Below are 19,853 nucleotides of genomic sequence, written 5' to 3'. Positions count from 1 at the left end.
AAGCACTTTAAATAAGCAAAATCCAATTCTGAGTTTTCAAATCCTTGTAAAAAGAACCACTTTGCTGGTTTTACAATCAGAACATGCGAATTGTTGCTGCCCTCTTTTGGTACCTTCAGGCTGAGCATAGAAAATCTCAGAGGAGCAATCTGAAAAGCAGGTTATTTAACTGTAACTTCTTTGGCAGATAAACAACACTTTGTTAGTAATGGCAAAACAAGCTCCCACTAAAACATACTTCGTGGGTCAAGTCATATCTTCTGTAGACAACATAAACAGTCTCTTCTAAGCAAAATGAAGCTAGAAAGAGGTTATCCTTTCTCTATATAAGGGTGTTCAGAGTATCTAGGGATATATTAAAGGACTTAAGGAGTCTTATACCACAGATAAATTTTGAGAACTAAAACTTTACTTACATGTCCTCTCTCTTAATATGACAGAAATCAAACCTCTTTTATGCTTATAGATAAGGGGCTTTAAAAATGTTTTTAAAGTTCTAAAATTTTTTGCCTGCCTTTTCTATCTCTATTTTGAGATTTATTAACTATAAAAAAGCAAATAAGCAACCCAAAGCCACCAGACTTGTACATCTGAAAGGAATAAGTAGGTTATTTTCTGAAGGAATCTATGCCAAAAAATAGAGACTGGAACATTGCTTACAGATCAGAGGATAATTTTAGAAGCTGAAAAAATAACAAGTAATGCAATGTTGTATTTCTTTTGTTGTTGTTGTTCTAGTATTTGCAGGGGTGATTCAAGGCCCTTTGAGCACAATACTCTAGTTGCGGGAGATGATTATGCTGTTAACTTTGACCAGTGTCCTGTACGTGCCCCAGAAAGATGTAGTAACAGGTAACGCTTATCATCTTAGGGTCTGAATTGTGCTTTGAAAGGTACTATCTAATTTGACTTTTGCACAAGGCCTATGAAGCATATATTTGCCCCATTTTATAGATGAAGAAACAGCCTCAGAGAGATCAAGTGATTTGTTCAAGGTAATACAATATGCAAAGCTGGGGCTTGAGCCCAGGTCTTTCAGATTCCAAATCATGTGCTCTGATAGGGGACTGGTCACCTGGGGCACAAAAAGATTTTGGTTATTTTTCCAGAAAAAGCAAAAGAAAGTATTCAAGTTATTCTTACCTGGTAGTGCAAAGATTATTTTTCTTACACCATCAATATCCAAAGTTGCAAATGTTGTTGGCAGGCTAGAGGAAGAATAGAGGATATTTGTTAGCGACTGCTAAGCAATGAGTAAATTAAACACTGCAGTTTTCTTGTTATGTGGTTCTTATACAGATCACTTACTCTCTAAAAATACTTTCCTGTTGACTCTCCTTTAAACCTTTATAACCTGCAGTGAAGCACAATTAAATTAATTTGTTTTTAGCATCTTCTGTTTTTAACCAGCACTTGCTGGTTTTCTGTAGTTTACTTTGTTTCCTTCTTGCCAGTGCCAAAGAAGTGTATCCCAAACCCCAGTTTCTCTAGGCCTTTAGTTTAACAATTTCTAATGCGTTTATTTCCTGCTGACCAGTAACAATCATTCTTTTTATCAGACGACTATCTGGTAAGACATGTCTATCAGATAACCGCCTATTGTTGAAGATGAGTATTTCTCAGTCCTTTAAGACTATACTCAGCAATAAACATAAAAGCTTCCCTCCTATGAAGGGAATGTTTTGAAACATCAAAACAAAATATCATGACTAGAACAAAATTAAAGCAATAATAATTTTTTAAATTTACTTTTTAATTATTTTAATTGGAGCCTGATTACTTTACAATATTGTGGTGGTTTCTGCCATACAGTGACATGAATCAGCCACGGGTGTACGTGTGTCCCCTGTCCTGAAACCCTTCCCACCTCCCTCCCATCCCATCCCTCTGGGTTGTCCCAGTGCATCGGCTTTGAGTGCCCTTAAAGCAATAATAATTTTAAAATATTCTCAAATTATATTTCCTTACGGGTCTGACAGGAATCCTCATCACGGGGGTGTAGAGATGGGTGTGAGTGGCAAGGAGGGGGCAGGTGGTAAATAAGAGTGATTTTTTTTTTCTATCGACTACCCTTCACACAGAATCTCAGCTAAAATTTTTATTATATAAATGAAACTTGAATGTTGCAAAATTCTTAGGGAATGCTGAAATTTCCACATAACTAAAATAACTACCCAAACTGTTTTCCTTTTTACTATTTTCACTGATGGGCTGAATGAGAAAAGGGTCACTCACACATAACCTTGGCAGTAATACGATGAACATTAACATTTTTGATGAATCGCAGCCATCATTATTAACCAATTCTGCTCTGCTATGATACAGTGATATTGGGTTACCAGAGTATTAAACTGTAACACGACAGCATACGCTGCAGTGTTTCTACAGTTCTCGCTTCTGCTTTTTCTCCCCCTAGTGTTTTATTTTTCTGGGGTCCCCTTCATGTGAGACTGTCATCATTTCGACCCATAAAGCTGGCCTTAGGTTTGGGCAACAGAGAGTAGTAATAGTTATATTTATAGAATGATAACAATGATAATAATAATAATAGAAACTACCACTTTTAAAGAAACATCTAAGCATTATATCCATTACTTCATTTAATTCTTACAAAAATCCTATGAGGTGACAATTATTATTCCATTTTATAGACGACGAAAATGAGACTCAAGAGATTAAGCGATTTAGCCAAAATCACTCAGATATAAAATGGGGAAACAAAGATTTGAACCAAGGTTTTTCTAACATTATGGTTCATAATTAGATAAGGCTCTCATAGGGTACCTGTAAAGTGTTACTATATTGGTTTCCTAACATCTATTTTTGGCTACTGAGGCCTTTTTTGCTTACTTCCTGATTCTTTGATGTATTTTAGAAAACAAAGAGTAGACTGTCTTATCTTTTTATAGATACGTTATTTGGCAATTATTGTTACTGTGTGATGAAAATAATTTCCAAGGTACATTTTGACAATAGCTATGTTCACTGTAGATGACCCATAAAAACCGTGATTGGTAGATCTGGCTGATAATATTCCAAATGCTTTTTGAGTATCTCTTTGTCTAAAATGAAAAAGGTTAGTTGCATTCTGAATGCACTGTATGTGGGAAGAGCAAAGCTAAACTGTTCTTCAGCTTTTTATATTTCTTCTTGTTCTACTATTAAGTAGCAATTACTTTAAATTCTTATCTTCAGGCAAGTATAAAATTCTGGCCAATTAAAGGAAGCCCATTTAAAGTTCTAAACCACTTTTTTATAGCAAACTAAAACACATACTAAGAGTGAGGAGGGAATACATGACACCTTCCCTCTATGTATTTAAAGCTAATTTAAGTCATCTTTTGAATCTTGCAGACAGGTACTGTGATTTCTCTAAAGATACTCATTTTAAAAAGATTCTATTATAATAAAACATTTTGTAATTGTGCACTGCTATCATGATTGTCTTATTGCTAGACTGTGAAGTTTCTGTTTATGATCTGGAAAGCTATTTCCTTAAAACTCAACACCTGTTGTTCCTTTTCCCTCTTGAGATCAGAATGTAACAGCTTTCAGACTTTAAGGGAGGAAAATAAATAGTAGGAACTGATGAACTCCTATAGCTGAAGTGAATGGTAATAACAGATTAAAAATAAAATGAGTACTTATTATATATCATAGGTGCTGAGGTTAATTTAAATAATAGATATTACACAAATATTTCTCCCCTAGAGGTGAGGGCAAGTAATGTCGGTTTCTTTCTCACTGCAGAGAAATAATCAATTCAATTTTTGCAGTTAGTGAGAAGTACATTGACATACTCATGGGATGTTCTCTGAATTCTAATCAAATTAGTACTGCCCATGGGGACAGGAATTTTAAAAGGTCTGTCTGTACTCATAGCATAAAGATATTTGCTTAAGACAAAATATTCTTAGTAAGAATGATCCCAATCCAACAGCTTCAATAGTAAAAAGGCCCTGTCAGTGGCGGTCATATTTGAGCAACTACAGAAATACAACACCAAGAATTCTGAATTCTATTAGATTGTGGAAAGGCTTTAGGGGTTATCTTAATTTGATACTTAAATATAAAGCCCAGTCTCTGTCTAGAACTGACATGAGGTGCCCAATAAATCAGGGAGATCAGGAGGGCTGGTTTGACACTTAAAAAAGGCTTCTTTCTAGAAATTTCTGCTATTTCTGCTATTATGGCTCACTTGTAATAACTGGTAGCTCCCACCTCTACTCTCAGGGTTCACATGAGCACCCATCAGAGTATAACCCCGAACTAAAGCATCATCACTGTTGTCCCTGTTAGCATGGAGGTGTGCTGAAATGCTCACCCACACACTGAGGCCTTTCAACACTGTTTTTATAATGTTTATATATCAGAGACTTAGAGAGCAGCAGCAGTTTGAACAGGCTATTGCTTAAAGACAAGGCCACAAATATTTTATCAACACCAATGTTTGCATTCTTTGAGGATTTATAATGGATTACAAAACCTCCAGCCATTCCTCAGGGTATTATTAATTTTTAGGAGATATGCAAGATCTAGGTATGTGTTTACTTTTCTTTCCTCTTTGGAGGTAGTAAGCATTTTGAAATACTTTTCATGAAGTATTCTTACAAAGAAAAAAACTGAATCTGAAACTAATCAAACTTTTAGATCTAACTTCTAGTGTATAGAATACACTGGAGAGAGAGAGAAACAAGTCAAACACCACCACAAGGAAGCAGTCAGCCAAACCTATTCACAAGGAAAAAGGATTCAGTTTTTGCAGCAAGTCAACGGCATACCAAAAACGTGGGATTGGGGGCATGTATTAAATGTTCTTGTTTAATAGAGAGTCAACAACCAAACACATTGAGTAGACCTAACTCAAATCCTAATTCAAACAAAACATATATAAGAAGGCATACTCTTCCTTGACATTTGGGAGACTTTTCAAATATGATCGGGGGATTAGATGATATTCAGGTGTTCTTATTATTTTTTTAGGTGAGATAATACCATTGTGATTATATAAGATAATACTGCTGTTGTTATTATTTTTTTTGTTTTTGCTGTTGTTATTATTAATATTTGAGATGTATACTAAAATGCCATGTGTAGAATTTGTTTTAAAATAATCTAACCCTCTGTCCTCACAAAAAGGTGAAGGAAGGGATTGATAAAACAATTAAGGAGAAATGTTGATAGTTACTGAAGCTGGGTTATGAGGTATAAGGGGTTTCCTTATACTCTCTGCTTTTGTGTATGTTTGAGAATTTCCATACTAAAATGTTTTTAAGTGAGAGAAAGAGCCGAAAAAGAAAAGGAAGGAACTAGACATGGGAATTAAAAAGAGAAAAGGTTTGGAAAGTTGCTTTGCTTCATTTTAAACCAGATTCAGTGTTTAATAAAGAAGATGAATTCCCATTTTAGATAGGATATATACTTTTTCAAAGAACTCTAATACTGTAACATTCCTTTATTAGAATAAATAATCCATAATAGAAAATGTAATAGGAAAGCATTTAAAAACTTTGTTAGTCAAAGCAAGCCAAAGCAACCCATATATTAGATAACAAGATTATATTCATACCCTGGTTTCATAAAAACCCTGCCAAAATGGATCTGGGCATGAAGATCAATGTCCAGCACCTGCTTGAGATAGTCCTGCAAATATGAAAAATAATCACTTTACTTTCAAACATTTTAATATCAGACTTTCAGACTTTAAATGAAAAAAAAAGCATAAGATTGAAATGAAAAGAAACACCTATTTTAGTGAAGTTGATTTATGACAACTATTTCTTCATTCCTCATTCATTTATTCATTCAGTAAATATTTATCGAGTATAATATATGTATGCTAAATATCAATCAATATACAGGGAGATGCAGCCTTGAACAAAAGAGGCAATGTTCCTTCCCTCATAAAAAGAACGTTCCAATAGGAGTAGTTAGAGAGTAAACCAAATAACCACATTAACATACAAATTATTACTTGGTAGGCTGTTGTCTCTCTTTTAGGATAGAATTTTGTGTCTGAGAAAGGATGTTAATAAATATGGCTTAAGAAGTTGTGCTTGGGCAGAGAAGCCACGTGTATGCATCCCATGCTGTTCTCCTTAATGAGCTTGAACTAATGTGCATTCCTTGAGGAGAGACTTGGACATTCACCCAAGATTATTGAGTCTAAATAAGTCAACTAAAAACTTAGGGAGGGAGCTCTAAACAGAAAGTCAAGCGCATTTAATTGCTCCAACTTCATATTCTGCGACTACAAACATAACCAACCTAAGGTTATGATCAACCCAGAGCAAACCAACAAAACCTGATCTTCGGAAAGGAAAGGCAACAGTGCCTTGTAGTTGGTTTTATAGATATAAAGAGAAAAATAGCAGTTCAAAAAATTTCCCCAAGGTAATACAACTTCTGTTACTGAGTTTCCTGCTCACTAATTCAAGAGAGTCTAGTATCCTACTAAAATATTAAGTATTTCACAAGTTATGAGACACTTTATTTTTAAAAACTATTTCCTTCTCTCCATCTCTACAGCCTCAGCCAACATCATCTCACCTGAATTACTGAAATAGGTCTCTCTGCCAATTCTCCAATTCATTCCCCCGACAGTCGTGAGAGAGACAAATCTGATCAAATCACTATGTAACACTTCAATAACTCCATGGTCTCCAGCAATAAGTCTCATCTTTTAAATGATCATAGTTAGGATTCTTATACTGATATTTTCTAGCCTCCTTTTGCCAATCATTGCTCTTATCAGGCAATCTGTTTCCCACCAGCCCCATTCCTCTTCCTCAATCTCTCTCAACATTCCTGCAAGTCTATACTGTTGTCAGTTTTCATACTTTCTTGCCTCAAATCTTTGAAAATATTCTCCCTTTTGTCTGGAATACCCTTTCTTCTGCCCAGATCTCTCTATTCTCAAAATAGAGAATTCAAAATTCAAATCTCCCCTGAATTCCCAGGGCTGGACAGTAGATTGATTACTGATTCATGATTATTTTTAGATTACATTATTAGATGAAATAATTCAGAATTTTCTTGATGAACTGATCCATGTAAATTCAGGAATAGGAAGTGTCCCTCCTCTTAATATCTAGTAAGCCTTTTTACCTTAATTTTCTCTGATATCAAGACAGCCACCTAGCTGTTCTATAACTTTTTTCTGATCTCTTACTTTCAAGTAGCTGTGTTCTTATATTTAAGGTGGGTCTCTTATAAGCACCATACAATTTGTTGTTTTTTAAAATCTAGAATGACAATTTTTGATTGGAGGACTCAGTCCACTTACACTTAATATAATTACTGCGATATATTTTCAATTGTTATCTGTTTGTCTTTATTTTTGGTTGTGCTGCGTCTCTGTTGCAGTGCCCGGGCTCTCTGTTTGTGGTGCATGGGCTGAGCAGTTGCCAGGTGTAGGCTTTGTTGCTCTGCAGCACGTGGACTCTTAGCTCCCCCACCAGGGACTGATCCCACATCCTCTACACTGCACAGCACATTCTTAACCACTGGACCATCAAGAAGTCCCTTATTACTGCTATATTGGGATTTAAAACTATTTGCCTCCTATTCGTTAGTTATTTGTCACTTCTGCTTTTATTTCCTTTTTTCTCCTTTCAAGTCTTCCTTTGATTTGCCAAAATTTTTTTGTTTTTTAATTTTCTTTCTCTTCTATTTGCTTGTTAGTTACACATTCTCTTATTGGTTGCTTTAGAGATCACAAAATGCATTCTTAACTTACTTTAGTCCATCATGATCTGGTATTTTTATCACTTCCCCAAAATGTAAGAACTTTAAAACATGTTAACTCTATTTATTCCTCTTTGCTTTTTGTGCTATTATAAAGTCTATATATACTATACAGACAATATATAGTCTATATTTAGTATATATTTATATATATGTAAATCTCAAGATATTATTTCATATAATCAACAATTCATTTACAGTTACCTACATATTAACCCTTTCCTTTGCCCTCTAGTCCTTTCTAGCATTTTCATGCTTCCCTAATCTTTCTTTTACATAGCTTTCATAGTTGTTCTTGGTGGGAGAGTTGGTCCAAATAAGCCACTCCACCATACTCCAGGCCTTTCTCTTTTTTTGTACAAAAACCATGTATTATTCCCACCCCCTCACAAAATCGGGTGGCTGTATTACAGGAACGAAACCAGATCAAAGACATAAAAAGAAAAAGCCACCACTTACACTGAAACACAACAGTGTTAAGAATTCAGGTATTCTGTAGAATTATTACCAGCATAGTTAAAATATTTCCACCTGGATCTTTTAAATTTGAAAGTGATCATATTAAAGATGTGAGGTTGCAAGAGACCACAGTATGAACCAGAATTCCATTTTCCTTTAAAGACCTCAGTGGAAAAGGTATTTGGAATGAATTTCCTTTGGGAGAGACTGTCCAGGTCTTTCTTTTATGCTCTTATAATACCAAGTCGTCCTGACACCACACACTTAGGTAATACTGCAACTGCCTGATAACTATCTGTATTCTTTACTGTACTAGATAGTTTGTAAGAGCAGGAACCCTGTATATATATTTATAATGAGTCCATAGTGACATACACATGCCTTTCATTCATTAATTTGCTAGTTCAACAAATATTTCTGAGTGCCCACTATGTATCAGGAATTCCATTTGTGTTAGAGACCCACTAGTGAACCAGACAGACAAGGTCCCTGGCACAAAGATGTCCTGTTATAGTTTACTGCAGAGGGAGACAGCCTAAACAAGCAAACCAACAAATAGATTAACTGTAAGATGTGGAACATACTCTGAAGAAAAAAGCAGGTGCTAGGATAGAGAACAATGTGTGAAGTGGAGAATACGGAAAGACCACTTTAAAACAGGTGGTGAGGATGAGGAGGACTCAGTCATATGAAGTGTGGAGGGAATTCTTGGCAGAGAAAAGTATATACAAAAGCTTCTAGAGCAGTAAAGAGTGTGTCTAGAACTGAAAAGACAATAAAAGGTAGTGAATGAGCAGGGGAAAGGCATAAGGGGAGGCTGAAGAGACAGGTAGAGGCCATACATGCAGGGCTCTCTAAGGATAATGATACAGAGTTTGGAAAGCATATACACTCATTACATATTTGCTAAATGAATGAAAGTATTTTATTTTTCTTGAAAAAAATCGTCTCTGTTGTAAAAAATGCCCCCTTTCAATTCTTTTTTGAACATGAAGAAATGCTTCATGTTTCTTGTGACAGAAAGCTTGTACCAGACGTAGTAATGAACGTTGAGAATCATCATTGTGCTTGTTTTTGTCTATCTACAGAAACAGCAAGGACCTCTGATATTCTGAAAGCTAGATACACAGATATGAAAGGGAAACACGAATGAATGAAGGAGACTGGTCTTTCCCTCAACTTAAGCAAGAACAAACAATGTCAGAAAAATTGTGAAAGACTTTGAAATGGGTAAAAAAGATTATTTGAGGTCCAAATAACCTTCTGGGTTATTTGTGCCTTTCACTGTCTTTGAGTTATTCTACAAAAATTAGTCTGCAGAAAAATAATAGTGTAATAGTGAACATGATTAGTATCGAAAGAAATACAAATTAATTCTGTCAGTAGGTTGTAATTGACTATTCTCCTCCAGATATAGAACAATTTTACATCTATTAGAAAAACTGATTTCAGCATTTTGGATTACCTGTGTCTGTGTTTTTTGAATCCTTAGAACCAGTTATAATATCTTACTAGTTCCTTCACTAATTAGTTAGTTAAATAAAATCTCTGACACATGTTAATTTTATAAAATAAAATATATATTTATGAGATGCATGATTTTATCTTTGAAAAACTATACCTTAATGATTCTGAAGGCTCCACAGAGACGCCATACTGATTTATCTGACAAACCCAGGTCAAGTCGATTGTCAGAAAAGTGTACTTTATGGGTGGTTTAAACCTGGACACATTTTTCCTTGGTTTCTGGAGTGAATGCCAAGCAGCAATAAAACTTGAAAACTGCTAAATGTTGGTTTCTCTACTTTTACCTCCTCTATTAATTTTGGTTCTATTTCTGTTTCTATGGATGGCCATTAAGGCAGTCCTCCTTGTAGCAGCAGTGATTGAGAATTTGGTTTTATGGACTCACCATTTGGTGACTCATATAAATGGATGATTGAAATCTATTCTCTGTTCGGTAAGAGAAGACAGAGAATCTGGTTTCTTGGTTTTGTGAATTTATTTTTCTTATGGCCATTTTGAACCTAAATCAATGAAGAATTTTTCCTTCGTCTAGGTAGGAAAATAGTTGTTTGTTTGTAGACTGAGTAGTTTTTTGTTTGCTTCTGTGTTTACTCTCACCATGTCATTGAAATTGTGGAGATGAAGCTGTATATTCTTTATGTGGTTGTGTGACTACGTGTCTGATCCACAAAGCCATTTACCTTGCTTTAAGACAGTGAAATGTTCTCCTACTTCTGGAGGGTATTCATAAGTTACATGACTGTAAGACCACCATGCAGAGTGGGCCTTTCTCAGGGCAACTGCAGATCCAGGGTGTCCCCTACCCTGTCTCTGCCCCTGGTGGGAGCAACACAAGAGCCCCTCATTCCCAACTCTGGTTTCACCAGGGCTTGGAGAGAAAAGCCCTGACCACAGGCCTACAATAAACTTTGCTTTGCCAGAGGGGAGAAAAACCAACACACCAAAACACTTCTATTATCTCTTAAATTAAAGGTGCTCTATTCTGATTGATTTAGAGAGATTAAGTACTTACATAAACAGAATATTCCAAAAATTCACAGATAATAAGAAAATTTATCTTATAATGTTTTAAATATGCTATGCTAAAAAAATATTCTTCTTACAATTTTAAGAGTCAAAGTTCACACAGTTAAGGTAAACCTTTGGTAAATGAGACTAGCTTAATTATTTTGGTTAATAAGTAAATCCAGCCACGCTCTTTCTCTTATTTATCAATGTTAAGTAGGCAAATGCATTTTGCCTGGGTTTGTTTTTTCCTAAAATTATATAGATTAATTCACCAAAGAAGCTAATGCTATTCTTATATAATACTTAAGATTGTGAAAATCTAAAATTTGGTTCAATGAAATTGAATCATTATTCTGACAACTTTTAATTCAATAGTAATTATGTTTGTAGAATGTTAGCTTGAAAATAATTTTCAAGATCTTTAAGTAATTTAAAATCTTGACGTTATTAAATTGGTTAATTAATGAACAATCATGGGAAACCTAGATGATTTCTAAGTAAGACAGAACACTGGATCACTGTTTACTAAACATAACTTTAAGCTAATTTACTTTGCCTATTATTTTAATATGCCATAGGGAGGATATATCTTTGGGTTGTGTTAATGAATATATTTTCATTTTTGCTCCATTAAGAAGGTAAAAAAGGGGATGTGTCTGCTCTACAAAGCTGTATTCTGTGTGTATATGAACTTGGCTAGTCTGCTAAAATGCTTACATATGATTTGTCAATTATTTATGGCCCCTAGTTTTCACTATGAGATAGACATTAGTTATTTTCTTAAATGTTGGAGTAATAATGACAGACAAGTATAATTATGCATGTTCTCTCATTTTTCAAGGAAAAAAATTAAAGACATCCAATATTCAAAATATTTCGTCTCAGGACCCTTTATAATATTCTATATTATAGCGCTTTTGTTTATGTATGTGGCTTATGTCTATCAGTGTTTACTGTGTCAGAAATTAAAACTAAGAAGTTAAAAGTATTTATTGGGTGGTTCATCTGGAAATAGCAATGATGAACTACTTTACGTTAACATAAGTAATTTATTGTTTATGTATTTTATAATTAAAAACTCTCTTTAATGTTCCGCTTAAGAGAAGTCAGGTAGATTCTCTTATTTGCTTCAGTATTCAGTCTGATGAGATCATACATCTTCCAAAACTGGAAAACTTGCTATTCACTCATGAGAGAAGGAAAATAAAAAAGTCAGATAAAGACTTAGTTTTATTATAAGGATAATTTTAACCTTGCAGACCTGCTTAAAGAATCTCAAGGACACTCTTGGATCTACGGACCACTCTTAGTTCTAAAGTAAAGTGTCAGGTTGTTTCAAAACATTAAAAAAAAGCATAATAAAGGATAAAACTCTGAAAGTGACTTTGATTTGCCTTGGTTTATAATAACTGTGTTTGAAATGAAGCTGAGAAATATATTAAAATTTTAGTAAGCTTACTCAGTTTTGATGAGCTTACTTCTTGGGTTTACTGACTAATGCTTTCCCTATGATATGTAGTGTTTTTCTTTTTGTGTAATCTGCCTTTTTGTTTACTTTATTTTGTCTTTGATTATTCTAAGGAAATAAAAAAGCATAGCAAGCAGGTTCTCTATGCTTGTTTTCAAATATTTTATTGTTGCTTTGAAAAATTAGGTAACCAAGAACTGTTTCTTAGATATCCATGATCTTAATCAAGGGCCCATTTTTTTTGGACAACTCTTTTGATTGTGCCTTCTAAAGATCAGACCAAAATATAGAAAAATTGCAGAATATTTTTTAAGTCTAAAACTATATTTGAAATTTCCTAGAGGGCTCCCAGAAAGTCATGAAGGTTTGTTCTTTTATCTTATAAAAAGAGACATTAGAAATAGGTTTGTTTGATGTTACCATTATAAGAATTTCATGGAAAGGAAGTTACTGTTACATCTGAGAAAAGAGGCTCACTGTGTGCTAGGTTAGATTCAGGCAGGTAAAATGTCATTAATATAATATTTCAGAAACTATATGCTTTATGGGAAGTGTCTGTCTGGAGATTTGACAATGCTTATACTGTCAATGATGTGTTCTCACCTGTAGGGAACACACTGACCAAGATTTTTTATGAAATTATTACATATTGTATCTGAATAGAGAGTCTTACTTTAATACCTTTTATTATCTATTTCCTAAGGAAAGTTACTGTTTTACTTTGGTGCTGGTCTGAAGGCACTGCTGTGAGCTATAGTAAATAGTCTGTGTCTACAACAGAGACAGATCCAGAGCACTAGGAAAAAGGACCATCATAGGAATTTTGAACAATTGATGCTTCAAAGACTACTCTCTAGGGTATAGACCTCTGAGGTGATACAGCTTAGGTCACTTTTATACAGTACCAGTGGACTGAGTCGGGAAACCCAGGACTCTCTAGAATGGAAGCAGAAGGTTTTAAGAAAGCAGACTGCTAAGCCAAGATCTTGCAGAACAAGAAACATAGGACTAAATGAAATAAGAGAGACAAAAAAAATATTTTAACAAATTGTTTGTTTGGAATATTGTTAATTAGTTTTAATATTCTACGGCTTTATGGCCCTAGGAGCCATACTCAAGGTGACCTATATGATTAATTAATACCTTTGGTGCTAAATAATCAGGGCAAACCCATGAGACCAGCCCTTTTTCTGATCATGTGGGGTGAGGGAGACACTGTTAGGAAGAATGGAAAGTGAAAGTCGCTCAATTGTGTCCGACTCTTTGCAACCCCATGGACAATACAGTCCATGGAATTCTCCAGGCCAGAATACTGGGGTGGGCAGTCTTTCCCTTCTCCAGGGGATCTTCCCAACCCAGGGATCGAGCCCAGGTCTCCCACACTGCAGGTGGATTCTTTACCAGCTGAGTCACGAGGCAAGCCCGAGGAAGAATCAAGAGGCTTTGAAATAGAAGAAACAATTACTGGGTGTTCAGTCCAGGGCATCTTTAATGGTCCTCTGTACCTTTCACTGCCTTTGAGCTATTTCACAGTTCTGTAGGTGGTGGAGAGTTTATAGTAATGCATATAGTTCCTTAGCTTTTAGGGCAGAAAGCAGATACATAAAAAATGAAAACTTTTTGAAAAGGCTATGTGGAGCAGGAAGAGGTGGGGCTGGGGAGAGATTTTAAAGGAAGCAACTGTGAAGAGTCATTTCTGTGGCAGGGGCCCATTCCCTCTGCTCTAAGGCTTCCAGCCTCCCCTTTGATCTCAGGGCTATTAGTATGGCCCCCAAATAGCAAAGACCTGAGATATATAGTAACATGACAAGGACACTCTAGATGTATCCAGTGAAGACTGGTGACCAGACGTGTATCTCCTTGATTCCCTGCTACCTCTCAAGCCCCTGCCTGTTTTTTAGTATAGTTCCTGGAGGCAGTTAATTCTGTAGTGCATTAAGTAAATTTCCTGCCAATTCCATAGCACAGGTGCTCATAAGTTTAAACAAGTAAATAAATCTCTTGCATACCTGAGTTTCTGTACTTAAAATTCATGTCTGCTACATAATGCTTCTGGATCTTTCTTTGACTTACTTCCCTGTGTTTTCAATGAGTGATTTTCAGACTCAGCCCTTGGGCTAAAACAGATCTTCTCTCTCTTATACTTTTCTTTCTTTCTGCTACTGAAGTACACGGGAATTCTTTTGAGGACTAGAGTTTGCAGGCTGGCAGGAGATTGCTGCATTGATGCTTTATCTCTTTCTTCCTGGTTCTTCTCTCATCTCATTCCCCCTCAAGGAGGTAGGAAGGACAATTATTAGTTCTTGGTGGCTCAGAAAGTAAATAGTCTGCCTCCAATGTAGAAGCCCTGGGTTCAAATCCTGGGTCAGGAAGATCCCCTGGAGAAGGGAATGGCAACTCACTCTAGTATTCTTGCCTAGAGAATTCCATGGACAGAGGAGCCTGGCAAGCTACAATCCATAGGGTCACAAAGATTTGGGCACGACTGAGCAACTAACACTATGGAATACTCTGGGATGCCCAGTTCTTAAAACCGCTTTCTTAGTAAATTAAAGGATTACTGTCAGTATCTTACTACACAGAGAGTAAAATAAACAAAACCAATAGGCTTTACTATATTGGCTGTTTACCTGTGAGAAAATCCCTAGGATAAATGACATCTTTGTTAGCACTAATAAAGAAGGTTAAGATTGAGAGTGTTCTGGTCTTAACATACCTGAGCCTTAACTGCCAAGCCTATGCTAACTACAAGCTTGCTGCCTCTTTAGAAGTTCTGGAAAAACAAACTTTCGGTCTGCCAAACAGTTACTGTCCCATAATTAAGTTCATTAGCAACCAAGAAAACTTTCACGTGAAACACTCTCTAGAAATAATAAATATAACACTTAAGTACTCTTAACCTCAGGGTCTGCTCTTATGATGCTCAGAGCCCCTCAGGTAGTTTGATGGTAATGCAAATTATTTTTTACACCTTTGCGACAATGCAGGTCTCAGCCCCTAGACTTTGTGATGGTGATCTTGGGAGAAAATGGCAGCAATCTGCCCAAGATCTCTAGGAGACTGAGGGAAGACTATCCCAGCAATCTGTCTGCTATATGGAGGATATCTATTAATATCTACACTTTATTTATTTTTTAATTTTATTTTATTAGTTGGAGGCTAATTACTTCACAACATTTCAGTGGATTTTGTCATACATTGACATGAATCAGCCATAGAGTTACATGTATTCCCCATCCCGATCCCCCCTCCCACCTCCCTCTCCACCCGACTCCTCTGGGTCCTCCCAGTGCACCAGGCCCGAGCACTCGTCTCATGCATCTCACCTGGGCTAGTGATCTGTTTCACCATAAATAATATACATGCTGTTCTTTCGAAACATCCCACCCTCACCTTCTCCCACAGAGTTCAAAAGTCTGTTCTGTACTTCTGTGTCTCTTTTTCTGTTTTGTATATAGGGTTATCGTTACCATCTTTCTAAATTCCATATACAATATCTACACTTTAGCACCTTCACTCCTGGATTTAATTTGAGATGGTAAGCTGTCTGACCTATTGTACTGCATCCCTTTTAGAATGCTCAGGAATTTCTGAACCCCTGTGGATTTCCAGCTTCATGGGGGTCTGGTTATGGATACAAGATGTCTACCAGACCACTGCTAATCAATCTTATGTTTCAAGAACCCCATTTTTTCATACCTTTTCCCCCATGGACACACCCCCTGATGTGATGATGACATCAGCACGACTGATACCCTCATTCAAGGCATTGAGTAAGTCATCTGGGCTGGAAAAAAAAAAAAAAGACAAATTAACACACAAGGAAAAATTTTTATATTATAGTGCCTGCTGAAAACTAAACCACCTGTTCAGTGAGTAGGCATTAACGTGAGCACAGCACTAAATTTTGTATGAAGTGGGATTCAAAAAGGTCTCTATGCAGTAGGAGCATAACTTGTTGTGAAGAAAGAAACTTGTAAGTGCAGAAGTAGTGGTTACTGGTACTTTCATGGGCTTTTTGCTCCATATAACAAGGCGGTATAATGAGGGGACACAGTAAGGTTTAAGTAGGCTGTCTCACCCTCCCAGTTTGCCTAGGAATATCCCGTATTTAGTTTCATGTAACATGAAAGTTACACGTCCTAGGAAATTTCAGGCATACCAGGAAAACTGATCACTCAATTTGAGATTGATTCCCTTTAGAGGGAATATGACTTAATTTGGTTAAGCCTTAAGAAACGGGCTGGTTTTTAAGTAGAGCGTCATTTCATATTTTATCCAGGAGTGACAGAGGTAAGAAAAGAAACCTGAGATCTACCCAAGAGTCTATACAAGAGACAAAGCCGGGAGGTGCACAGCACAGAGATGAAGACTGTGAGCTCTGAACTCGGACTGCCTGAGTTTAAATCCTGGTGCTGTGACCTGGGAGATGCAGAACCTTGGAAAAGTGATAAGTTGCTTAACTGTTCTTTGCCGTAGTTTTCCATCTAAAAAGTGGGGATTCTATAAGGTTGTTATGTGGATTAAGTAACAGTACATATAAGTTTATGGAATAAAACCTTGTACAAAACAAGTTTTCAGGGAAGTTTGGCTGTTGTTGTTGATATTACTGGAAGTACTGAGAGAAGTTATCACACAAACATACCCAACAACCTGGCAGAGTTCAGCTCTAACACATTTGGCAGTTTTTATTTAGGAGAATACCGATGACTAACACAGAAGAATATCATAGATTGGACCTAAAATACATTCATAGAACTATATTTGAAAAGTCTAAATGGCTCAATAACCCAGGGCTGGTTTCAGCCCAAATAGTTCCATTTACTACTAGGTTCTTTTACTGAATCTAGACAGAACTCTCCTGCACCCCAAGCACTGGTCTGTCCATGAGTACACTGGAGTTTGCTTGGCTTTGGTGAATGAACTCCCAAGAAGACAAAACAATAGTAAAAGTTGAAAAATGGCTGACATGAAGTTCAATCTATAACACAGAGATCCTTTGAATTCATCCAGTTAATTGCTTATGCAGCAAAAAATACCCGGGCATTTGATGAAGGAAGGATTTATGTGTAAACACTAAAAAAAAAATAAAGAAAAAAAAAAACCTAAAAAAAATCCCTGAAATGGATTTTGAAGTTAACTTGGTTAGGTGAACATCTTGGAAGAAATATATTCAAAATGGGTGTATTTAAAGTATTCTTGGACTGTGTATTTTGAACAGATTTTTCATCAATCTTTTTCATTTTGCTTTAAGGAAAAAAAGCAAATTATCCTCTGTATTGAAATACTGTAAGATACGAATGTGATGGATTCTTAATTACTATATGCCCAGCACTCTGGCCCCTCTGCCTTGCTGGATCATGAAGTTGAGCCAAATGGTTGCCCTATGGAGAAAATGGTAAAGCATTACAAACACAGGGTGATGTGGACTGTGGTTCAGGTGAATGGACAGTGACTGTTATCAACACATAATAGAATTTTGTGCTAGTATAAAGAGACATTAGCTAATTCCACCAATTTAACGATATTTCATTGTAGTATGTTGACTACAGGGTGGTAAAGTCACTGGAAACAGTAGCAGTGACATACACATTGACATCTTTGTATATGGATAAAGTTCCTGGGACAGGCTAGCTGATGACTGCACATAAGCATACTTTTCAGTGATTTGTTTCCTTATTTATTGTTTTCATATTATCTGGGAAAAATTTTTTCCTATTTTTGTAAAACTGAAGAGTCATCAACTTTCCATAGGAACATTTCTAATTTGCAGAAATAAACTAAAAGGACTTTTATATCAAGCAAGTCCTTGCTGTAATTTATTATGTTTCAAAGAATATGCTCAATGCTGCTTTCTACTCTGAGGCTGGTGGATTCACAAAGTCACTGAATCTTAAAGTCGGAAAGATCTTTGGGGGTCACTCAGAAGCACAGCTCTGAGCACTCTGGGGCTGGCGCTTCTCTATCTTCCTCTGCCTACCTCTTTAACTCTACCTTCATTGCGTAGATCTAGTAAGAGATCATAGCTTAGAGGGATAGGCAGCAAAGTGAGGCAACTGTCAGAGGATCTGTACCTTCATTTATATCGCATGATAGAACTCCACTTGTTATTTCACAATAAATGTCTGAGGTAGATTGAACAGGTATGAATTATCCCTAGTTTACAGAAAAGGAGAACGCTATTCAGACTGGCAAAGTGGCATACTAAAGGCTAGGTGGAGCAGTACAGGGCAGAGCTAGGATTAGAACCTCTGCCTCCTTGTCAAGTGCCTAAGAAGAGTAATTGTCTAGTTTTTTTCAGGCACAAGACATGTCATAATAGGAAAGTTCTCAGCAGAATAGACCATTGTGCAGAAGCATCAAACAGAGGATGCTAAGGCAGCAGGTGAGGATGTCTGGGATGACAAGAAAAGTGCGTGTGTGGACATGTTAGTACATTTCTGGGGGATGAAACCAACATAATTCTGAATCCTATATTCAGATGAAAACTAAATAAGATTTGATTAAACATAACTTAGGACTGCTTACAAGTCATAAATTTGCTCTTTTTTGTGAGTCATAATATATTCTAAATGATGAAATATTTCTAATATAAGATAATAGTGTAACACCCATGTATCCATCTCTCAGATCTGATAAATGCTGATATTTTCCTGTATTTATTTTATATTCACTCACCTCAACCTTTTTACTGTTAAGAAATAAAAATTGAGTTTGCTTTCTAAGACTGAAATTACTCTGAATAATGATAAAAAATAGGTAGCAAAGATTATAATCATGGATATTACAGTAGGATAAAAATAATCCCTGATTTTATGTTTTGTTAAACAGAGGGCATAGCATATTAATTTTCTTAAAAAGAGGAGAGCAAAATGAAAACACAATATGACCTTATATGTCTTATATATGACATTACTTCCTATATATAAGATCAATTGATATTTAAGAAATAAAATTAATGACAGTAATTCTCACATTTTAAAAGAACAACACACTCTCACACTTATGTGTTAGTTTTACAACTCTACAATGTAGGCAGGACAAGAGAGGTCAATGAAATTAACAAAGGCAGTGACAGATTCAAGGTCACCTATGTTCATTTTACTATTCTTTTAAACTACAGTAGTTATTCACATTGTGAAAGATACTTTGTTATATTATCATTAGAAAAACAGCTATTTATCATTGTTATCTAAGAAAATGTATCTAATTTATGTATGCCAAATAGTGATGATCAATATCCAATAAATTGTACTTTTTACATTCGAAATACAGTCTCACCATTGACACTGGAAGGTATATGGAATTAAGCAGATTAAGCTTTACATATATATATATATATATATATATATATATCAGTTGCTTCCCTTTCCTCAAAGAGCAACAGGTCTTAAGGGGATACTGTGATATCATTTAATTCTTAATTCATTAAAAACTGTAGTTTTAATTAGGTTTGGAGAGTGATTAACCATTTTTAAAGATAAATCTAATACTAGTATTAATCTTTATTTACTAACACTTTCTTTCCACTTTTACTTGAAATAAGTAACCTACCCATGGTTCTTTGAGAGTATCAACATTACATAAAAACATATAAAAGCAATGATTTAGTGCTAAATGCTAAAAATTTTAATGCTCAGTGACA

The 19,853-nt window shown here is 35.6% G+C and overlaps 1 protein-coding gene across 2 annotated transcripts in view; it reads right to left on the bottom strand.

Moving 5' to 3' along the window:
* GPHN (gephyrin) overlaps positions 1-19,853 on the bottom strand; it is a 526,040-nt gene that overhangs the window by 12,575 nt on the left and 493,612 nt on the right. For both annotated transcript variants that reach the window (XM_065940959.1, XM_065940958.1), the window contains 3 exons: positions 15,908-15,995; positions 5,570-5,643; positions 1,144-1,208 (listed from right to left, as the gene is read on the bottom strand). In XM_065940959.1, the coding sequence (XP_065797031.1) occupies positions 1,144-1,208; positions 5,570-5,643; positions 15,908-15,995 (227 nt within the window). The remainder of the gene's footprint in view (positions 1-1,143; positions 1,209-5,569; positions 5,644-15,907; positions 15,996-19,853) is intronic.

Source organism: Muntiacus reevesi, chromosome 7 (genome assembly GCF_963930625.1).
Source record: "Muntiacus reevesi chromosome 7, mMunRee1.1, whole genome shotgun sequence".
NCBI classification, from domain to species: domain Eukaryota; kingdom Metazoa; phylum Chordata; class Mammalia; order Artiodactyla; family Cervidae; genus Muntiacus; species Muntiacus reevesi.
Note: the sequence above shows the minus strand (reverse complement) of the source record. Positions and strands in the feature narration are given on the sequence as shown.